Below are 20736 nucleotides of genomic sequence, written 5' to 3' on the forward strand. Positions count from 1 at the left end.
TATTGTATTCATCCGCCATTTCTTGATTAAGCAAATTTATACTTATACAATCAGTTGTCATTAACCAGGGAGGCAAAGATGGGTTTTTTTGTACACAATTTAGTTGAATAAATGGAATAAAAATCTTGTAATACGTTTGATACTTAAAGGAACTTTATTTCTTATGCGCATTTAAAAGGCGGTGCAGAGCATGAATATTGGACGATTGCCAATCCAGACGATCGCTAGAAGGCTGCCGAGCATTAGCTCGACGCTTTAAAAAATAATGATTCTATGCATAATTAAGTGCGACGTCACAAATGAGAATGTGGCTGTTACAGTGGATCTTCCATTAATTTAACCTTACCTACACGATAACACAGGGATTTTGAGGTAACGCGAGGTACCGGTATTCAATTTGTTTGCACGACCTGACGTGTAACTTATGGGACCGCCGATTTCCAAAAAAAAGCATTCAATTGATTGGTACGTGACCATATATCATGCAGCCCTTTGGGCTTCACAGGATTGAATCATGTGACCAACTAAGTTCAAATCCCGGTTAACATTTAACCTTGTTTATTTCTTAATGGGCAATGTCATTTCGAAATGTTTGATTCTACCGGTAATTGCATTTCTATTTTTCAATTGTAAAAATTAAAACCATTACAATTTTTATCCTGCAACTACCCCATGCATTGACCGAATAAAGGTAACCCAATAAACCAAAGCCCCAATATAGCCTTATGCATATAATTGACTTTCAGATGCATTGTGGCGTCATCTTTCTTGCTTCGTTTACGCCATGGCGTCATGGTTTCAACTGCAGATATGCAGCGAAATTTGTCGAATAAAGCTCATTTGTGGCGCAAAATATGATATTATATTCCAGGATAAATAAAAACATGATAATTGTCTTGAAATATAAGCGATATTTGGGCTCGGGTAGAAAACGTTTTCTTACCCTCGCCCAAATATAGCTTATATTTCCAGACAGTATTAACCATGTATTTTTTATTTATGAATGCCATAATGATGAGAAAAATTTGTAATTATTTCAAGATTAAAAAAATATATGAAGAGAATACACTTTAATCATCGATACGAAATTGTCTCACGATTTCTATGCATGTAATCTTAGAATCTTCGTCTACGATTATTTTTGTCTTGCTTCCACGACCCTTATATCTGCCGACAAAAGACTGACAAACTATTTTATAACAGTTCTTTTCCTCATGTATCATTTATTTACATTCCTTATATGGAACTGTACAACAACAAAATTACATAAAAGCTCACATACACACAGTTTGAAAATATTGAACAATTGATGGAACAAACATTCCTTGGAACTTCGATGTACGAAAACAAAATTAAAAGCACACATATACACAGTTTGGAAATATTGAACAATTTATCAATCATCATATTATGTGTACAAACTTGTTGATACCCGTATTTATAAACAACCTTCGAATGAACTAATCAAGTATGATAAAAATGGCGTCCCCACAGCAATGTCGCTTTAACGTCATCATGCCAATGTCTTTTCTAACGTCATTATGCCGGTGTTTTTTTCTGATGTCTTCATGCCAATGTCTTTTTGACGTCATCATTAGTGCTGGAAGTGGACCGTAACCTCTGAAGGTCATCCAGTCTGCTGTGTCTGTAGGCGCCAGGGTGGGTCTTTCTGTAGATCCAGTACATGGTCAGCCCTGCCCCTACCACGGCGAAAAACACCCCTAAGATTACCACCCCCACAAACAAGGCCAGCTGTTTCTCCTCTTCTATATCTACAGTATATAACACACATCGTTCAGGTTGAGAAACAATTATATAGTATTGACGACAAAGACAACGACAATGATAGCATGCTATTATGATATCAGGAAAATTCATTAAATCAGTGCACCATTTCAAAAATCATTATTTTTGGATATCTAGAGTTACAGCTCTTTGCATTGTTGTAAACTAATGGTTTTACATGGCTTATTTTTGTTTACCTTCAATGAGAGTTTGGTCCCTCTTTATAAATTCGTTGCTCGGGATGTTGCTAGGCGTGGCCATTTTATTGCCCACCTGTCCAGCAAAAGAGAGAGAATTTTTTCATTATTTGTAAAAAGGCAAATCGAAGAGAGAGAGAGAGAGAGAGAGAGAGAGAGAGAGAGAGAGAGAGAGAGAGAGAGAGAGAGAGAGAGAGAGAGAGAGAGAGAGTGTGTGTGAAAGTATATGTGTATGCGTTTTCTCTCTGTGTGATTCATAATGTGCACACAGAGCGATTCACACTGTATCTGGGGTTAGGAATTGTTGTATCTGTGATCTCTTCAGCATGGTTACCGTCACTATGTATACACAGTGCATGAACTTGTATACTGTAGATAATTTTAGCTGGAATATTTATCTCTCGGTTTACAATGAGAGAGAGAGAGAGAGAGAGAGAGAGAGAGAGAGAGAGAGAGAGATTATACAACCGTACTGTATATATGTCAAATTTGGACCGGTCAATATCTTTATATCTTTTTAAACTAATATATTGCTCATTCAAAGACTGCTAGGCTGTAGACCAGAATACATTCCGATTATGTAGGTTAGTACTAAACATACATATTATTGACCTGCTGCTAAAACCTGGGCATTCAATCACCTCTAGCCACAACCATCTAATTTTTTTAGCTATACGCTCCAAAGAATTTTTTGTGTGCTCGTAATAAAGACATTTCCAAACGAATTCTTGAAATGAACGGTAAAATGCACATATTCTGCACCTGTTGAAGGGCAAATTGAAAAAGATGTCAAATGTTCGCTATCAGTGATCAATTTTGTGAAAGATTTCGAATGATAATTAATAGTTACCAATTACTTATAAATCATACCAGGGTCATTATAATGTATTTTAGATTTTTTCGATTGTTCTTTGATACAAGCACTATATAACGCGTACGGTATTTCAGTTCACGAATTCACAACTCCATAACTTTTTATAAACACCGTCTGAACTAGCGTAAGATACAATTAAAACAACGCATGTCACCAATGTGTTTCTATATACAATATATACAGGCATGTATACTTACACTGAAATGCATGATTAAGGATCTTGCTCAAGGAATCATATCATACTAATAAAACACCAACAATCCACTAAAACGTAATCGAACTGAAATTCATGCTGCGGTATGCTCGTGGAGTTTATGACCCAAATATAGCTACACTTGGTTTACAAAAAGGAGCTAAATTATCGTTCTAACAAGGACTGACCCCAGATCAGATATCTTAAGTATTCCTCTTGTGTTATCTCTGACAGGTTTATATTTACACCGGCCATGTCTGCGATGTCCCAGACACAGTGTGTGGCGGATCACGGACCCCCCCCCCCCCTTCCCCCCGCCCCAACTATCCTAAATCATTGAACAACAGCTATTCGTCATTTCCGGACATTATATATATAATTAAATAAAGAGGCATGTCTGAAAGCACGCCAGACATATACATGTAAGTTAGGTGCACTTAATTGAATTCACAGCATATTCAAAGTTAAAAAATAGCGCGTTTTTTTTCTAAAGTATGGTGCGATACTGGAATTATTTTAATAAATATGCTGATAAATTAATGATATAAACACTACTGAAAGGTTTCGATGTTGGTTCATATTTTTGAAGAGGGTACATCAATTTGGTGAAAGCGCCTGGTTGTGTTCTTTAATTGGTACATCTATTTAATTACATGTTTATATATTAAAAGTAGGTGAGAGTTTTGAATTTCTAGAACTTAACGCATATCAGTATGAAACATAGTAAAATTCTCCATAGAAATGGCGAAGATGGAAAGATGTTTCTGTTGTTCTTCAGTGTTAATTGTTTAAAATTGAAATAAGAGTTACTATTTATTATTCTAAGCACACAATGCCAACATATTCTGTGGAGAACAAATTCTATAATTGATTTTCTTATGCGAGATTGGGTATATCCTTCGTCAGACAGCAAGGGTCGATCATTACGTAATAATTGAATCTTTTTACTACTCCGCACACGTGTAAAAATGTTTACTCATCACCAGGCAGTAATGTCTGGTTTAAAATGAATATCTAGTGCTTTGAATTGTTAAATAAGCATACCATAACATAAGGAGGCAAGAGTCCATGGGTTAGATAATTTTTCCGTTGTGTACAACAGCACACGTTTTTTTCTTTTTCTCGTCTATATGTACGGGGTTGACTGGGACTTTGCATACTACTATATCTTATGCAAATGTATTTATAAATTAAAAACAAATAATGACTGATAAAGCGGCATGCCTAATCATGATGAAAAGTGAAGCAGTATGAAAAAAATGTAATTTCAGGAATGACATAATCACGAGAATTTGTCTTGTGAGAATCACACACAGTGACTTATTGAGATTAAAACAAATCAAACAGAAGAATATGTGGTAAGGAAATACATCATGTTCCATCGTAAGGCATCCAGCCGCTATATAAACGTATGTGTAACTGTTTAAACCGAAACAATTTCAACACAAACTCTACTCACGTACCTGTACCGCTGGATCAGTGTTGAGTATAATGAATGCAGCTCAAATCGTTCACTCAACGGCTACTGACTATGACGTCATTGTCAAATGAAAAGATTTCCCGAAAGATGTCTGTTTATTTTTAAAACTGAGATTTTCCCCTTACTCGGTGACTTCTTTATGGGTGACATTGACAAAAAGGTTGTGATATTTATTTATTTGCCGTTTTATTTTCACTTCAAAACTACATATACATGCATAATCATATGCATTTGCGCAGTTTAGACGATTAAGAAGTCTACATTAATAAAGCATCAATTTCGTAAACATGTACATGTAAGTATATACATGTATGTGTAAACAAAAGAAAACTTTCCGATCCGCCACTGATTACGGAAATGTTCAGGATCTTACATTATTTGGACATCCTGCATCCTTTCTATATTGTGAGTAAGGTCACATTAAAATGACAACCGTTAGAAATAGGACAAGATTCTTATAAAATGGACCGATTTTTGTTCATAGGCTGTGTTTTTATTTTTTTCATTAGTTTATATTCTGCAGGTAAGATTATTTTGGTGTTACGATTTGAATACTATTAAGTAGGCTACAAGTTCGTTACTACAAGTAATATAATGACACTCAAAACAAACTGTAGGAAACAGCTGTTTATTTACATGTTTGTGTTTCGGTGGTCAGTCTTTTTTTACAAATGAATTTTTGATCGTTATTTGAGATTAAAAATGAACGAGGAAAAAAAACCATGGAGAAAATATTAATGAAACGTTTAGAAAATAATAATATGACGTTAAATAATCATAAACGTTATAGATATGGTGCGGAGTTTTATAATTTTATTTCATTCAGAAATGCAGATTTATTTTATTTTGGTTGTCAGTATCAATGTCTTTACATAAAATCTCATTTTCCATTATGACACCATTTGTACACATTGTTTAGATTTTCTTACAGTTTAGCCTTAAGTATAACAACCTTGAGAAATTTACAGGTTTTAATATAGTAACCCTACATGTATAAACTGAATGTCTCGGTATGTGTGTAGTAATGAGTATAACTACTTAAAAATCACCTCATTAAGAAATTGATAATTTAAGGTTAATTTTCCGCAATTACAACCAGTGCCTTCCATAATTCTTTTTTTTCTGACACTATGGGTATATTGTTTATAGACGTAATTGTTCTTACGTATTATCTCATATATATTTAAGAAATAAACAACGTTATTTAGTGAACATGGCGTTATGAATAGCAATTGCTCTGTTGGCATATTCCATGATGCGCGCTAGCGCATCATGGAAAATATGCCAGCAGAGCAGTTGCTATTCATAACGCCATGTTCACTAAATAATCGTTGTTTATTACTTATATTTGCATTTTACCACTCGCAAATACCCTGTATTAGCCTAGACCTTGACATTTAGCTATTACATCAAAAGTAAACATTCAGACTGTAATGTATCTTTTTAATTCACATAGATTTGTTAACAGAATCAATGATATGTTATAACAGTAATTCCTTTAAATTGTTATCAAAAACATGTTTTAATATTACATGTCAATGCGTCAATTTTAATGGAGATGGAGAAAAACACATGATGTATCGTATAGTGGTATAAATCTATAACGTCATGGAAAAGTATATATAACGTTACACTTTTATGACGTCATAGTATACTGACAGAGCAATTGCGATTATAGAGATATAATTGCAGCTCCTCCGTATGGGCTTACAGTGGGAAAGAACAATGGAAATGCAAATATACTTCTGTGAATTGTAAGGTCGCAATATTACGTGTGTTCCTCATGAACGTACATGTACCATTACATTGTTTGAGAAAATAACTGGACTTGAACTGTTTGTACTTTGTTTTAGCTAACTGCTTGTGCTCTGTTTTATCTAACTGCTTGTACTTTGTTGTAGCTAACTGCTTGTCCTATATTTTAGCTAACTTTTTGTACTCTGTTTTAGCTAATTCTTTGTTCTTTGTTTTAGCTAACTGTTTGCACTCTGATTTAGCTAACTGCTTGTACTAAGTTTTAGCTAGCTGCTTGTACTTATTTTAGCTAATTGTTTTAGCCGACTGCTTGTACTCTGTTTTCACAAATTGCTTGCACTTTGTTTAGCTTACTGCTTGTACTCTTTTAGGTAACTGCCTGTACTCTGTTTTAGCTAACTGATTCTTATCTGTTTTAGCGCATTCTTAGTACTCTGTTTTAGCTAACTGCCCGTTCTCTGTTTTAGCTAACTGCTTGTTCTCTGTTTTAGCTAACTGCTTGTACTTCTGTTTTAGGGCAGACAACGAGCGTCATTACCTCGGATAACTTCCCCGCCAACTACCCGCCATCATCCAACACAGTGTACCGGTTCGATGTTCCGGACTCGGACAGAGTTTTAGTCACCTTCACCAATTTCTCAATTCAATTCAGCTTCAACTGCGTTTTAGACGCGTTAGAAGTAAGGAAAAAATCTGAAAAAATGAAATTGTTATTGATATCTGCTGTTAATAAGATTATTAAAATAATAAAAGACAAACTCTTGTTGAAAAAATGTTAACAAACTTTAATATTTCAGTAGCTGAAAAATGCCTGCTTTGGCATCTTCGCTAGACAAGTGTCCAATCCGCGCCAGACCTTCATTAGAAAGGGGATATGAAACGGATACTTGGCTGGCAAAGATGCATTCTGTTTTATATATACTACACGTTAATTTGAAAATCTTCGTCAGTGACGTCTATGAACAGGTCATTTAGTTAATGTATATCAACTTTTGCTAAGGTCTCGCATCTCTACATAACTTATCGATTTATTGCCAGGTGTTCTACAGATACGAAGAGAGCTATAAATTCTTGACAAAGTATTGCGGAACATGGGATCCGTTCTCGGTTGTCATTTTATCTTCAAAAGGCGCGTTCAGGATGATATCAGATTCTTCATACGAAAGTAAAGGGTTTCGTGCCGAATTCTCAGCGATCAAAGAAGGTGCGTTTTCATTCAGTAAACCCTTTTAATAACCCCATTTGATATGCATGCTATTTAATTGTAAAAATATAAATAAATTACATTTGTTAAATCAAAAACAATCTTTTCCTTTGGTAATTAACCCTTCCTTTCATATCTTGCACTTCTATTTTCTTCAGATTATGACAAAACAGTTAATAATACAGAAGGCAAGGTTTCGTCTCCTCGTTACCATGGTGAATACCCTAACAACGCCGATCACTACATAACCATATTAAACCAGAAGGGCTCGCGAATAGTTCTCCAGTTCCTTCTCTTCGATGTTCATTCAAGTGATTTTTTGGAGGTATCCATCTTTTCTTTTTAAAGATTAGAATTATCATCATCTGCCAACAGATGATTCTTTCTAGTTTGTATCAACTGCAATGAACGAATACAAACGTACATGAAATATATTCACAGATACAAAATGGAATCGATCCATTTTCTCCTACGCTAGTGAAATTATCGGGCACCAAACTCCCGAACACAGTTTATGGATACGGAAAGGGTATTCGGCTACACTTCCAATCCGATTTGATCTTTACGCTGGCTGGATATCTGGCTAAATATAAAGGTACCACTAAATAACTGCATAATTGCCAAAACAATTCTGTTTTTGTTGTTGAAATTTGTTCTCATAGATAATTATATAAAAATCATATTATGAATATTTTTTCAGTGGAAAAGGTAAAGGAGTGCCTTGAATCGGACGCTGGGGCAGACTATTCGGGCACACAAAGTACTGCGGTGTCGGGGGCCACGTGTATGTCCTGGCATGATGCGGGTAATAGCACCGAATTACAGCGCCTACCCGAGAACTTCTGTAGGAACCCGGATGGCCGCCCTTCCCCCTGGTGCTTCACAAGTCAGGGCGTGATAGAATTTTGTTCCATCGAAAAATGTCGTAAGTTTGAAACATTAGGTCTATGGAACTTAAGTTTTAAGTGAAATCACATGTGAATGAACAACAGCTCGAAACTCCAACCAAAAGAAAACCAGTTCTTGCATGTTTATATAATATAATTAACAGGTGAAACAACAGACAACAGTACGCATAAACCGCTGACCCCAGGTACTGGAATAAAGGTCACATCTGGGGATACCGGACAAACAGATGGCGTCACAGAGGCAAATAAAGTTACGGGAGGCACTGCACTCAAAACAAGTATGGATAGGAAACTTAGTTTGAAAGCAAATTATTTACCAAATAATTGTTGCAAGTATGCTGATTCTGTTTCATTATACTTATAAATAGACACAACTAAAGTTATAGAGCCCGCCGGAAAACCCGACGACACGCTCTATGTGAATACTGGAAATGGACAGCAAGGATCCCACAGAGACGTACTGAGTAAGAACAGAGAGAGAGAGAGAGAGAGAGAGAGAGAGAGAGAGAGAGAGAGAGAGAGAGAGAGAGAGAGAGAGAGAGAGAGAGAGAGAGAGAATTTCTTACCGATTACGTGTTTGTTTACTAATATACCAGACTGAACAATTGTAATGACTGAAATAAGGTAAATTTATAAAAAATAACATTTTGGAAATACCCCCCCCCCAAAAAAAAAAAACCCGGTCAGACAGCCAATTACTCTCTACATAAGGTCTGAAATCAGCAAGAGACAACGAATGCAATAACTGGTGATAATATGTCTTTTGCAAAGAAAACTTTCAATTATTTTCGCTTTAAGCCACATACATGTATCTTCATATAGAGTTCTTCTTCATTAAGACATTAATTAAGTCTAAAAGTGGCCACGACCATTGAGCACACTCAATATTTCGTCTGTATTTGTTACAGTCCCTGTCACGATCGGAGGAGTTTCTTTCTTTGTGGCAGTTATGGTAATGATTGCTGTGGCCGCAAAAAGGAGACAAACGTGAGTTAATCTAACGTGCCAATATTTCTTCAGGTTGTTGATTATACAATATATAATTCTTTTATCGTAAAAATATTAATTGCGTTTGTCTTTTGCAGTTTAATCCATCAAATATTTTTTTTTTTCAATTCACAGAAGAAACAACCAAGACGAAAGTTATGAGAGACGCCCAAGTGGCGTACATCCTGTTGACGAAGGGGCTTCCACTTCCGGTGAAACAAGGTATGGCCGTTCAAAGTACCACCCCAGCAACATCCTCGTCCCGTCCGAAGAGATCACATACACTGCCATAGACGCCGCTGTTGACCAATCAGAACCATGTACGGGAAGCATCAGTAGTTTTGACACGATGGACACAACGTTGAGGAGATTTTGCGATGGTAAACGATTGGCCATTCATTTTGACGAGGACGGTTATGGCATTGTTGATGAGGAATTAAAAGAGGATTTTAACGACAATCGGTTCATTCGGAAAAAACCACGCGATGGGGATTACGACCATCTAAGATCTTTTAAAGTTAAATGGGAGAAGGCGGACGAAGAAGTGGAGGCTCTTTACGACAATTGTCAGGCTAAGGTGATTCGAGAGAGTAAACTGAGCGACGTGTTCGATGATACGTACGATCATACCACGACATCCATATTGAAGAACAGTCTTAGAGAGAGTAAAGACCAGTCGGGATCTGGTTCTAACGTTTACCACGACTGTCTGTCACAAGTACCGGAAGATTCCTAAAACAGGAGCAGTGATGTGACTAAATTGACTGTGATATACAAAATAGTATTAATTTTATATTCCAATCAGGGAAATTATTTATATTTATATAATCCAATTTTTACACGCATTGTTATTTATTGCCTAGCCAATCAATTGTTAATGTTAGTATCAAATGTTATTGTCTTTCGTAAATGACTTCAGAAACTTTATTTACATAAAAATTGATGATTTCTTAAAAAAAATTCAAAAGTTTCCTGTACTCTTTTTTGCGTGGACCCTGAGGTCAACGCAGAAAATATATAAGCGAGGTTAAACCGGATGCTATGGGGAAAATTCAGCCTGCGCATGAACTAGTCTGGTTCCTGTGCGTAACGGGTAGCTCAGGGAACCAGGCTAGCACACGTTTATCTGAATCGGGATCGGGATTCCATGCCATATGCACACATAAGGACACAGACCACAATTATTTTTCCCTCTTATTCCTTTATAAAACAAAAATTCATATAAAAAATTCCACCGGCTCAAATCTATTCAAATTTGGCATAATGACAGACAAACATTAGTCCAACAACATTTCCAAAGGACAGGAAAATCAATCGAGAGGGGGCTGAGATATGGCCCCTACAATAACCCCTACCCTGCAATATCCACTTTCACTTCGGAATATTTGTAAACATTGGCCTCTTTACACCCTTCCTATTGCGCCTTTAAAGAACGATTTTCCCAATTATTTTTAGCTAGTATTTTTTTTCAAACCTTCTTCTTTCCATCCATGCCCTAAAAGGCGCCAAATTCGCCCATTTAGCACCCCTGGGAATTTTTGGAAAAAAACATACATTTTTAGAATAGAACTACTTGACTGATCAATGAGCACGGGGTAAAAATAGTGGTATGTGACCATAAGGACACAGACCACAATTATTTTCCCCTCTTATTCCTTTATACAAAAATAAATCATATAAAAAATTCCACCGGCTCAAATGAGTTCAAATACAGCATACCTATAGAATGACACTAGTCCAACAGCATATCCAAACTACAGGAAAATCAATCGAGAGGGGACTGAGATATGGCCCCTAAAATAGCCCCTACCATGAAAAATTCACTTTCACTTTGGAATTTGTGTAAACATTGGCCTCTTTACACCCTTTCTATTGCGCCTGTAAAGATAATTTTTCTAAAAATTTTCCTGTCTGTATTTTTTTTCAAACCTTCTTCTTTCCATCCATGCCATTAAAGGAACCAAATTCGACCATTTAGTACCCCTAGGAATTTTTGAAATAATACATACATTTTTAGAATGGAACTACTTGCGTGGTCAATGAGCACGGGGTAAAAATAGTGGTATGTGACCATAAGTTCAAAAGCGATGTACTAGTAATTGTAAAGTTGTCGGAAAACAGTACAGAAACAAAGAATTCCTTTTAAAGAAATGGTCTGCATGTGATATTAACTGTCAGTATTATTAAATAAATTAATGTTATGCCGAAACTAAACAGGCATCAAATAGTATAATTTGCAATGTGTTGTAAGTTGTTTTCTGAATGCACATGTAGCTTCACCTTACTTTTATAGTAGGCGAGGCTAGAATACTTCCCGATTAGAAATTTTAAAGAACTCAAGTATGACTGTATATAATGGATGATTGAATAATCATGTCACTGTATAAAAGTATGACTGTATATAATGGATGATTGAATAATCATGTCACTGTTTAAAAGTTAAAATCCCAAGAAAAATGCATTAAAACATGAATTAATTAACACAAAGCTGTCACTGCATAGTTAACAAAGTAGTGCGAAGCGTAATGTGTGCGCAAATAGTAAAATTCGCCAAATGCAGCCCGATACTATACATGCAATCTTCATTAATATAGATCATAGTAATTTTAGAAGTACGTGTATGAACCCTTTCAATTCTGAGATAAAAAGTCAGGGCTATACATATATGTACATGTAATACAACGTACACATTTAGTGGTTAAATGCAGGGGGCTAGAGTCGGTGAAATCTTTTATAATCTTACGGCATTCACGTTTTCGTTTAATTTTAATTAGAAACACATGCATATGGTCCACGTATGGCGGTCCTTTTTTAAAGGACAGCAACTTGTCTTATTACAAGTTTAGAAATATATTGAGATTTGTCATAAAACGGAATAATCTTTGTAAAAAAAAAAGTGTATCAAAATACTAAGTTTGAAGAACATGTTTTTGTAGCAACTTACCGGTATATGTCTGTTTTAATCCACTCGAAAACAACCCCAATAACTGAATCTTAATATACGGTTTAGATTACAAAAATAAGATGTGCTTATTGATATATCTCTCTCTCTTTCCCCCTCTCTCTCTACGTTCAAATTAATCACCGTAAAAAACTTTAACAACCATCGTCAACAAGAAACTATCAATGTATGAATTCCTATGACATAGTTATCGGCATAACTGTTTTAGAATTATGATGTTTATAATCAAGCCAACTTGGCATTCCTTAATAAAACTTTTCTTTTTGTTTATTCGAGTAGCCAACTTATGACTCTTTGTTCACAAAATATGTATACCTGTATATCATAAATCTACAACAAATTTCAGCATATTATATATCACTTACTCTTAGCTTTAAATTTGTGAAGGGGCTGTGAACTTGATGTCAACTACTTACTTTTACTTTTTAAAAAAATCCTCTTAGAAATTTTCGCGTTTCTATATGAGTGTATGTACAAACAAACACCAAAAATATAACTTTTTTATCAATATGAAATGTTTTATTGTTGAATCACACATACCCAAAACAACTGTTTAAAGAATCCCTTTTAAATTTTAGCGCATTATATATTGTAAAACAAGTTGGTACATATATATTTCCCGTGAATAAGCAAGGCTGCTGGCCAATCCTTTCACCTTTTACAAAACGATCCGAAGTAATTTTCAAACAAATACTTAATGGGTAACCATGTCACTGATTTATAACATTAGTAATTATGATTCACACACATTAAAGGACATTGACTTACATACCATAAGTAAATTACTAATAAGACATAATGCTCGTTGCGTCACACGTGTTTACTTCCGTCATTGTATTGACAACTCGCACAAGGATGGTCACGTTTTATCACATGCATCAGTTAACTGAGTCAAACGTCACAAGGAATTCCACTTTAATGTCTTAAAGTCTTATCCAAATAAAATTTATGATTGTAATTTTTGAGAATCAGCTTACCATTTGTAAGTTTGCAATAATAAGTGTTCAATCGTCCATCGTCGGAGCACCATTACCCACTCGTACTGCATGACCGCTGATTTCCGGCGATGTAGATTGTCATACACTCAATTTTGTGGGTACAAGTGCCACAATAGGACACTATAAATTTGTTCAATGATTTTCAAATGTTCTGTGTAAATCAACTAGCGAACAATATGTTATTACGTATACGATATTATATTGATATCATATAAAAAACTGTAAATTATTAAGAAAAAAATACAGCTAGATTTCAAACTGTTCAAAATGTGTAGTACCTTGATTTTCTTCCGTTTTGAGTAAATGAAACATTTGATTATTCCTAAGAGAAATAGATAACAATATATAACAAAAAGAAATATTTAATGACTTTGTGAGAAATATAAATTAGAAAATTCTAACAATAATTAACGGATATTCAGTACTTCCTAAAAAAATAATTCATGCATGCCTTCTAAATTTCGAATTGCCTGACGTGTTTTTAAGCAATCGCTATCTTCCAAGTAATAGCTGTAATTTTTTTCAAGCATAAGAAAAAAACCACACGTTTTACAAAAAAAAGAAGCAGAAAATGATTAACAAAAAGTACACGAAACAATCTGTGTCGAACATTTCCAAGAAAAATCTAGGTCATTGTGTGATGCTTACAAGTTTTTCCCTGCCTTTTATTTGTAAAAACGTGTGTTTTGAACTACTGTTTTCAGACCTATAAAAGGGACTCAAACAATTAAGGATGTCAAGAACAAAACCATGCAGCTCCGAACTGTGCTCCTTCTTAGTATCCTCTGCATACTACCCTGCTGTGGGTTCCCTTGTGAGTATTGCAATCTTTATACTAAAATTACTTGTTATTTTTGTTATTTTACATTTTATACAAAAAATACATTACATTACATATGACTTTGAAGCTTATTACTTTGAAAAAATATTATTTACCGCAGAAATGCGTCCCGCTCAGGCTCCTGGGGGCAAGAAATATTCTACCGTGTACAAAATATATCATATCGATTATTTGACTTCTTTGACATTCTTAAACAGTTGTCAATCGTCACTATATGCATGTCCATATTGAAATAGCAAAATAGAAAAAATTTGTGATGGAAATTCTACACACGAACTACACGAACTGCATCCCCTAATTCTCCTAATTACAATTATGCTTTTATAGAGTCTGATTTAGTTTTTATAATCTGATTTACGTTTTGGAAATGTCATCCATCGGATATGTCACTAAAAATTGTGTAAGTGATGCTTTGAGCTTACATGTGGTTATTTACTTGTTTCTTTAGTATGTATGCATCTTTTATTTTCTTAAGCGTAACATATTAAATAATGTATATGTAAAAACGTAAAAAGTTCCATTTTCAGTAATATTTCATAAAATATCAAGGGTCCTACAAGGCTCGTGATTTTTTGCAATAAATTATACGGTAGATAATATGTCTGAAAATTCAAAACTCCTTTTTTCCTATCTTCTTCGAACTGTACGCATGCAAAGATATCGCATTTGGTTTGTTGTTGACTTCCTTCAGATGCGTTGCAACTGAGTATCCGTTATCTAATTCTGCAGTTTTATAAAAAGGCATTTCAAGTGAAATCAATGATTCTTTCTGACAGATATGAAATACCCTGTCTCCTGTGAACCGTATATGTGTCCCGCGGTCGTGATTCCTCCTGGGTGCGCCATGCCTAACTATGACAGCAATGGGTGCCGAGCATGTGACATTGATATCTGTGGTAAGTAAGGGGCTACCTCATAAAATGTACACAAAGCTGAAATATTATCAATGATAAAATAAAAACATATATTTTTTGGTTTCTTGATGTTTATTTTTTTATTCTTTGAGAATCACTATAGTCCATCTATTTTGTCTAGATGCAAGTATCTGTACTATCAATTTAATTGATTGTTGTTTTTATTTTGTAATTAAAGGCCCACCCGCTTGCTCTGTTCCGGGTGGATGTCCTTGGATGAAGAAGTACAACTATATCTGAATTTTATCATGATATAGTCTCTTGCATATGCATGCCAGACTAACATGCAATAAACTGTAAAATTTGATATACTTACTAAAGCGTTGGAATAAAATTTATCTTTTAAACGTTATATACAGATTTTGTTATAAAATTATATTAATCAACACTATCATTGTAATAATTACTAGACACGATCTCGTTGTGAATTTTAGAAGGTGAAATGACCTTGCCTTTGATCTTCGTCAACGAGACATATCTGAAAATGGGAGTGGGATCTTAATGCTCTTCATTATCGCTTTTCCAAATACATGTATTTCTACTACTTAACGTAAAAATGATTAAAATTGGTGACTTATAGTCCCTTAAAACCCCTGATTTACACAACACACGAGATAATTATCTTATTGTATGTGTAAATACAATTTTGCTTCTAAATTATATTATTAAAAAATCCTCAGTGAAGAGGTATAGACCCCTCTGTGTCCCTGATTTGAAGGTTCCGCCCTTTTCCTTTATCACATAAAATACCAAATATATTAAATATAATTATATTGAATACGCTCTCTGTAGTACATTTGTAGGGTCAGTCCTTTGATGTCAAAAAGCTCTTGTCATTTCAAACACATTTTTTCCAACAAAAGTTTAGAAAGTAAGTACCGTTTTCGAGACATCTGGAAAAGAACATTTATGGGGCCGACCATGTTACTCCTTTCAGGAAAGATAACAAAATTTATGGTTGGGTATTGTTAAGCACATTATTTTGAGCATATTTATCAAATATTGCTTTTCAAACATTTCGGACTTCTGGTCCTTTAAAACCCCCAATTACGAAACAAGGACGAAACCAATTTTCACGTATAGGTAAACAACGTTATGATAAGCATAATTGCTTCTACAACGTGTTACAAAATATTTCACAGAAGTTATAACTGTAAGACTTTAGAGTCATTTCGGTCCCCAATTTGAAGGGTCAGCCCCTTTTTCTTGATGTCAAATAAAAGCTTTTATTTTTTTAAAGGTTTTTTTTTGTTCTATATATTTTAACAAAATATATTCGAAAAAGAGATATTTAAAGAAAACCATAAAAAAAATCACAACGCTTATTAAACCTCAATTTTCGAGCTCTTGGTTACAATGCTATAGTAATGCATTTCTAATGATCCAGCAAAATCGTGACCGTACCTCTTTATTTAGGTATGGCATTACATCATTAATGCTTGTATCGCAGGTAAACAATTTATATCATCTTTTTGCACATGTATATTTGCAAAGGAAGGTACATGAAGACATCGTTTACATGCACTAGCACGGTTTACAACCAGTTAACGCCCGTTCATATATGGTCGAGGAAAAATGTCTCTACCACAGTGTTTACAGAATCTTCATTGGAGAAGATAATATCTTGGAAGAGCACATCCTGGTCTGACAGGCGGACAATTATAAACCGGACAACCCTGGAAAGATTTACCTGAAATCAAACTTAAAGGACGTAGACTGAAGAGTACTAGTATTCAATCTTCAAATTTATTTTTCTTTTAAAGAAATAAAAAACCGTCGTCTTATTAATATTCTGTTTATTTTTTTTTTTTAAATCGGTGGTTTCAAAGTTTTTATATTTTAAGTCTTTACCGATTTTTTGACACGCACGCACGCACGCACCCACATACCTACCCATACACATTAAAAGATCAAAGGTATCATAGCAAGTAAGTAAACAAACAAATTGTAAACATTTTGAAAATGATATCTTTTAAATGTTTAACATGCTGAACCACATTATCGTATTTTTGCTACATACTTACTTGGACAACATACGGCATAGCCCTTGCCAGTGGTGCACACGTTGCCGGAAGTACATCTTTTTCTCTGACTACATATCACTGCATCATCATTGGCTTTGTAGGGAACTCCTGTACTGCGCGGATTGTTTTGTGGAAAGAAAGAAGAAAAACTAGAATATATTTTATCTAATTAGACGACTATACTACTTTTCAAATCTTTATCTTTTTATATCAGGCGCTTAAAGGGGCATGGTCACGATTTTGGTCAAAAATTATTTGTCCCATGTTAATGTGTACAATGCTTCAGTAAGGCATTTTTAATAGGCAACCAAAATTTGAGTATCATTTGTTGAGTTATAAGCGAGTCACAGAGCTTGCAATTCTGTGCTATGTAAACAAAGCTTTTGTTTACAATCTGAATGTTGAAGTGAAAATTCAAGTTTTAGACCTAAAATGAATGTGTTAAACGTTAGGAACTGTTGATTTATGCTTAAAATGAATAAGAATATAGACAAATCAGCTTAAAAAGGGGTTTCAATGGTATATTGAACCTACGTAAACAAAAAGAGGGCACGAGCCTTGTTTACATGACGAGGAATTGTGAGCCTTGTATCTTGCTTATAACTCTACGACTGACTCTCAAATTCCACATGATCATTAGAAATACATTTCTAAAGCACTGATAATAATAAAAACAATAAAATTCAATTTGACCAAAATCGTGACCATGACCCTTTAATTAAGGCATCTTGTTAAAATTAATTGTAACTCATTTATAATTGCCCATTACTAATATTACATATTGACATCAAGTTAAGGCACTAACGTCGACAGCAAGGCCCTTCTCCATCGGTTGGGGACATAGCAAAAGTAACCGGCTGGGCAATATGTGCCAGCTGGGTCTGGAGTCAGACCCACACAACTTCTGGTCAAAAGACGCCCATAGTCGCATTTATCGTACGGGTTGTGGGGATATGGAGTAGCTGCTGGTAATAAAATTCATTTATTATTCATAAGTATACACTTTTTTCAGTTTGATAAACCTTATTAAGTAAATACTATTTTTGGTTTTGATAAACCGCACCCCTGCGAATGTTATTGTCATTCAAATTTTAGACCACGTGGTTTTATTTGACCCTTTCAGTTTCGCAGTAAAAATCGTACCTCGTGTATAAAGTCTATTTCACAGCAGATCTACTAGTAGGTTCTTGTAGTCAAATATAAAATCTAGAGATTTATTGATTTTAAACTTTATCTTCATTAACTGGTGAAAAGAATGTGTTCTAGAAATAAATGTGACTATACAAAAATTAGTTTTTGTCTGCTGTTGCAACAACTAACATGCCTAAAAAAGATCTCTCCTGAGGATTAATTTTCGATCCGCGCCTGACCTAGTAATAATATCAATAGTGAAACAAACTATACCATTTTATGCAGAATGTTCCTTAAAAATGGCTCGATATACTATGTTTTAATACAAAACAGACACCCATTACTTTTTTTAAAACATGGTATTGCACACCACAGGCATCAAACATGGCTATGATTTTATTAAACAACCCAATGTTTATATTTTCAACTACTCTACACGTGGTTGAACACGAAGGATAACTCTGTTCTGAATATTATCGTTTAAAATAAATAACTGCTAGATGGTGAAATAAGACATACATCTTGAAAGCTTTTCCCGTTTTAACATGAATCAAAGTAGGATATGATATAAAAAACGACCAGTACTTACGTATTTTGAGAATATTATCCGAACACTTGTACTTCCGCTCGAAATTTCACAGGAACTGAAAAAATATCGGTGAAGTCTCGTGAACTTTCATTTGAGCATCTCTGGATTTAGTACGTACTTAGCAACGATAAAGAAAACATTCCGAACACATTCGCAGGGGTGAACCGTAACACTCTTTAACAACAATCATATGGATGAAAAGCTCAAAATTCATAAAAACAGATGTTTGGTTTTCAAAAAACTTGATTTATTTTGTTTTTTGTATTTAAACTTTGAGCGAACGATGCTGGACGTATCTCTCCGGTTGAGATGTAATTTAGAGCAACAATTTTCCAAATGGTCACTTATGATTTGGTCAACTTGAATTCACAAAATACATGGTTAGATTTCAACTTACTCAAATATGCAGATGTCATCTTGGAAAAACAAACGGAGAGGAAAGTTAGTATGACTGAACGTACTATTGTTTTGTCAGCTTGTACTATAACGTTGTTTGAAGACGTTTCTCTTAAATCCATAAAAAAACATGAAATTATTGTTTAATTTGTTGTTTATTAGTGTACTGACATGGTCTTACAATGAATTAAGAGCTGTTTACCAAGAACTACGATTATTTTTATTACAACCTTTTTGCTAAATAAAAAGAGAGAAAAAACAATTCCTATTGAAAGGAAGTCGGTCATTTAACGTGTTTTGACATATTTAACATTGTATTTTTACTTCTTTTAAAACCATGATGGACAAGTTGTCAACACTACTCTTATTCTGTGAGTTGGGTCATGTTCTTTTCAACAATCTTCTTAGAAACGTTTATCTGATATGTCTTTAATACGTACAAAGAAAAAAAACATGCATTAAGAACCTAGTACTTTGTTCCCATAATGTCACTGTCAGGTATCATGCTTAATTGCCGCAATTAAGAGATCAAATACCTTGTGGTACTTCAGTTTTTACAATGCAGGTCGTTTAATGTTATGTAATAATGTATTTAAAGTTAATTTATTTATAAGCTTTAGTAAGGTGAAGTATAAATAAAATTTTAGATAATAACTTTTTTAAAAATCTTGCTTTGCTTCATCACGAATTATTATATACATATTTAGAATGCAAAAATATCAATCTAAAGCACATTTTTTTTTATTAAGTTTGAAAACTTTTAAATTTTTAGTCTTAAATGAAATGCAAGGATATATCAAACATTCCTGAAAGCTTCTATTAGAAAAATGTTTTTCGATTGTATCTGAAACATGTCTTAAAATAGAATAATGATAACAGGGAAATCACCTGCATAAGTATTTTTGACATTTCTCTTTCATGTATACGGAATATTAGTTAGTTCATCGTGTTTAAGTGTAATTTTATAATATTTTACATTAATCGTGTGTCTTTGAAAACTTCAGAATTTTTTTTAAAGCATTGAGTAGCGCATCTGATGTGGCGTTATTTGTAATGCTGGCTAATTTGGCACATTTTTTTCAATGAAATAAATGTAACCCAAAATTGGCTAATTTTCATTATGCATAAATCTGTGTATTCTCAGTATATTTTCTTATTCAAGGAGTTTCAGATGACACGCCTTGCAAATTGCTTTTTCAATTTTTTTAAATTATGCACCATGTAAAAAGCAATGTCATGATTCATAATACAAATAAGAGACATCAGTTTGAAAATTGTAAAAGAAAAATGCTATTTAAAAATAAAAAGGAATGCCGAGCAGTTTTTTAATGTATATTAACTTAACGAAAAAACAAATTTCAAATCAAGTCGAGGACATTGTTTTAATTCTATCAAATGCTGCGATCTACAATCTTTTAAGCATGGTCTGGACAAAACAGTAACCTTATCAAAACCAGATTAAGACACATTCTAGCTTGTTAAGTCAAAAACTCTGTCA

General features: G+C 34.1%; 2 protein-coding genes and 1 long non-coding RNA gene across 6 annotated transcripts; 2 read left to right on the top strand and 1 right to left on the bottom strand.

The window, feature by feature from the left end:
* Positions 1-1192: 1192 nt before the first annotated feature.
* Positions 1193-4647, bottom strand: LOC105319546 (uncharacterized). 3 transcript variants are annotated; one of them, XM_011417131.4, is made up of 4 exons: positions 4513-4580; positions 4094-4217; positions 1983-2058; positions 1193-1772 (listed from the first exon to the last, which is right to left on the bottom strand). In XM_011417131.4, the coding sequence occupies exons 2-4, from the start codon at positions 4205-4207 to the stop codon at positions 1567-1569; spliced, it is 396 nt and encodes a 131-aa protein (XP_011415433.3). In that variant the 5' UTR covers positions 4208-4217; positions 4513-4580; the 3' UTR covers positions 1193-1566. The 3 variants fall into 3 exon arrangements, with proteins under 3 accessions (XP_011415433.3, XP_065940694.1, XP_065940693.1); XM_066084622.1 differs by lacking the exon at positions 4094-4217 and having other exon boundaries at positions 4513-4647; XM_066084621.1 differs by lacking the exons at positions 4094-4217; positions 4513-4580 and adding an exon at positions 3054-3252.
* A 154-nt stretch (positions 4648-4801) lies between these two features.
* LOC105319547 (uncharacterized) lies at positions 4802-11417 on the top strand. 2 transcript variants are annotated; one of them, XM_034472261.2, is made up of 10 exons: positions 4802-4934; positions 6801-6964; positions 7323-7488; positions 7647-7813; positions 7930-8083; positions 8189-8413; positions 8540-8674; positions 8765-8860; positions 9305-9383; positions 9519-11417. In XM_034472261.2, exons 1-10 carry the CDS (start codon positions 4841-4843, stop codon positions 10117-10119), a joined length of 1881 nt encoding a protein of 626 aa, XP_034328152.2. In that variant the 5' UTR covers positions 4802-4840; the 3' UTR covers positions 10120-11417. The 2 variants fall into 2 exon arrangements, with proteins under 2 accessions (XP_034328152.2, XP_011415436.3); XM_011417134.4 differs by having other exon boundaries at positions 4917-5052.
* Positions 11418-12336: 919 nt separating this feature from the next.
* On the top strand, positions 12337-15424 carry LOC117689892 (uncharacterized). Its single transcript, XR_010713993.1, has 3 exons — positions 12337-14157; positions 14961-15080; positions 15277-15424. It is a non-coding gene; the product is annotated as an uncharacterized lncRNA (long non-coding RNA).
* The last annotated feature ends 5312 nt before the right edge of the window (positions 15425-20736 follow it).

Source organism: Magallana gigas, chromosome 5 (assembly GCF_963853765.1).
Source record: "Magallana gigas chromosome 5, xbMagGiga1.1, whole genome shotgun sequence".
Classification (NCBI taxonomy): Eukaryota; Metazoa; Mollusca; class Bivalvia; order Ostreida; family Ostreidae; genus Magallana; species Magallana gigas.

Excerpts from the sequence above, each read along its gene's own strand:
- LOC105319546 (XM_011417131.4), bottom strand. The coding sequence starts at position 4,207 with ATGCAAAGTCCCAGTCAACCCCGTACATATAGACGAGAAAAAGAAAAA. Across the intron at positions 2,059-4,093 it reads TCTTGCCTCCTTATGTTATG|GTGGGCAATAAAATGGCCAC; the intron begins GTATGCTTATTT and ends TTTGCTGGACAG. Across the intron at positions 1,773-1,982 it reads GGACCAAACTCTCATTGAAG|ATATAGAAGAGGAGAAACAG; the intron begins GTAAACAAAAAT and ends TATATACTGTAG.
- LOC105319547 (XM_034472261.2), top strand. The coding sequence starts at position 4,841 with ATGTGTAAACAAAAGAAAACTTTCCGATCCGCCACTGATTACGGAAAT. Across the intron at positions 4,935-6,800 it reads TCCTGCATCCTTTCTATATT|GGCAGACAACGAGCGTCATT; the intron begins GTGAGTAAGGTC and ends CTTCTGTTTTAG. Across the intron at positions 6,965-7,322 it reads GCGTTTTAGACGCGTTAGAA|GTGTTCTACAGATACGAAGA; the intron begins GTAAGGAAAAAA and ends ATTTATTGCCAG.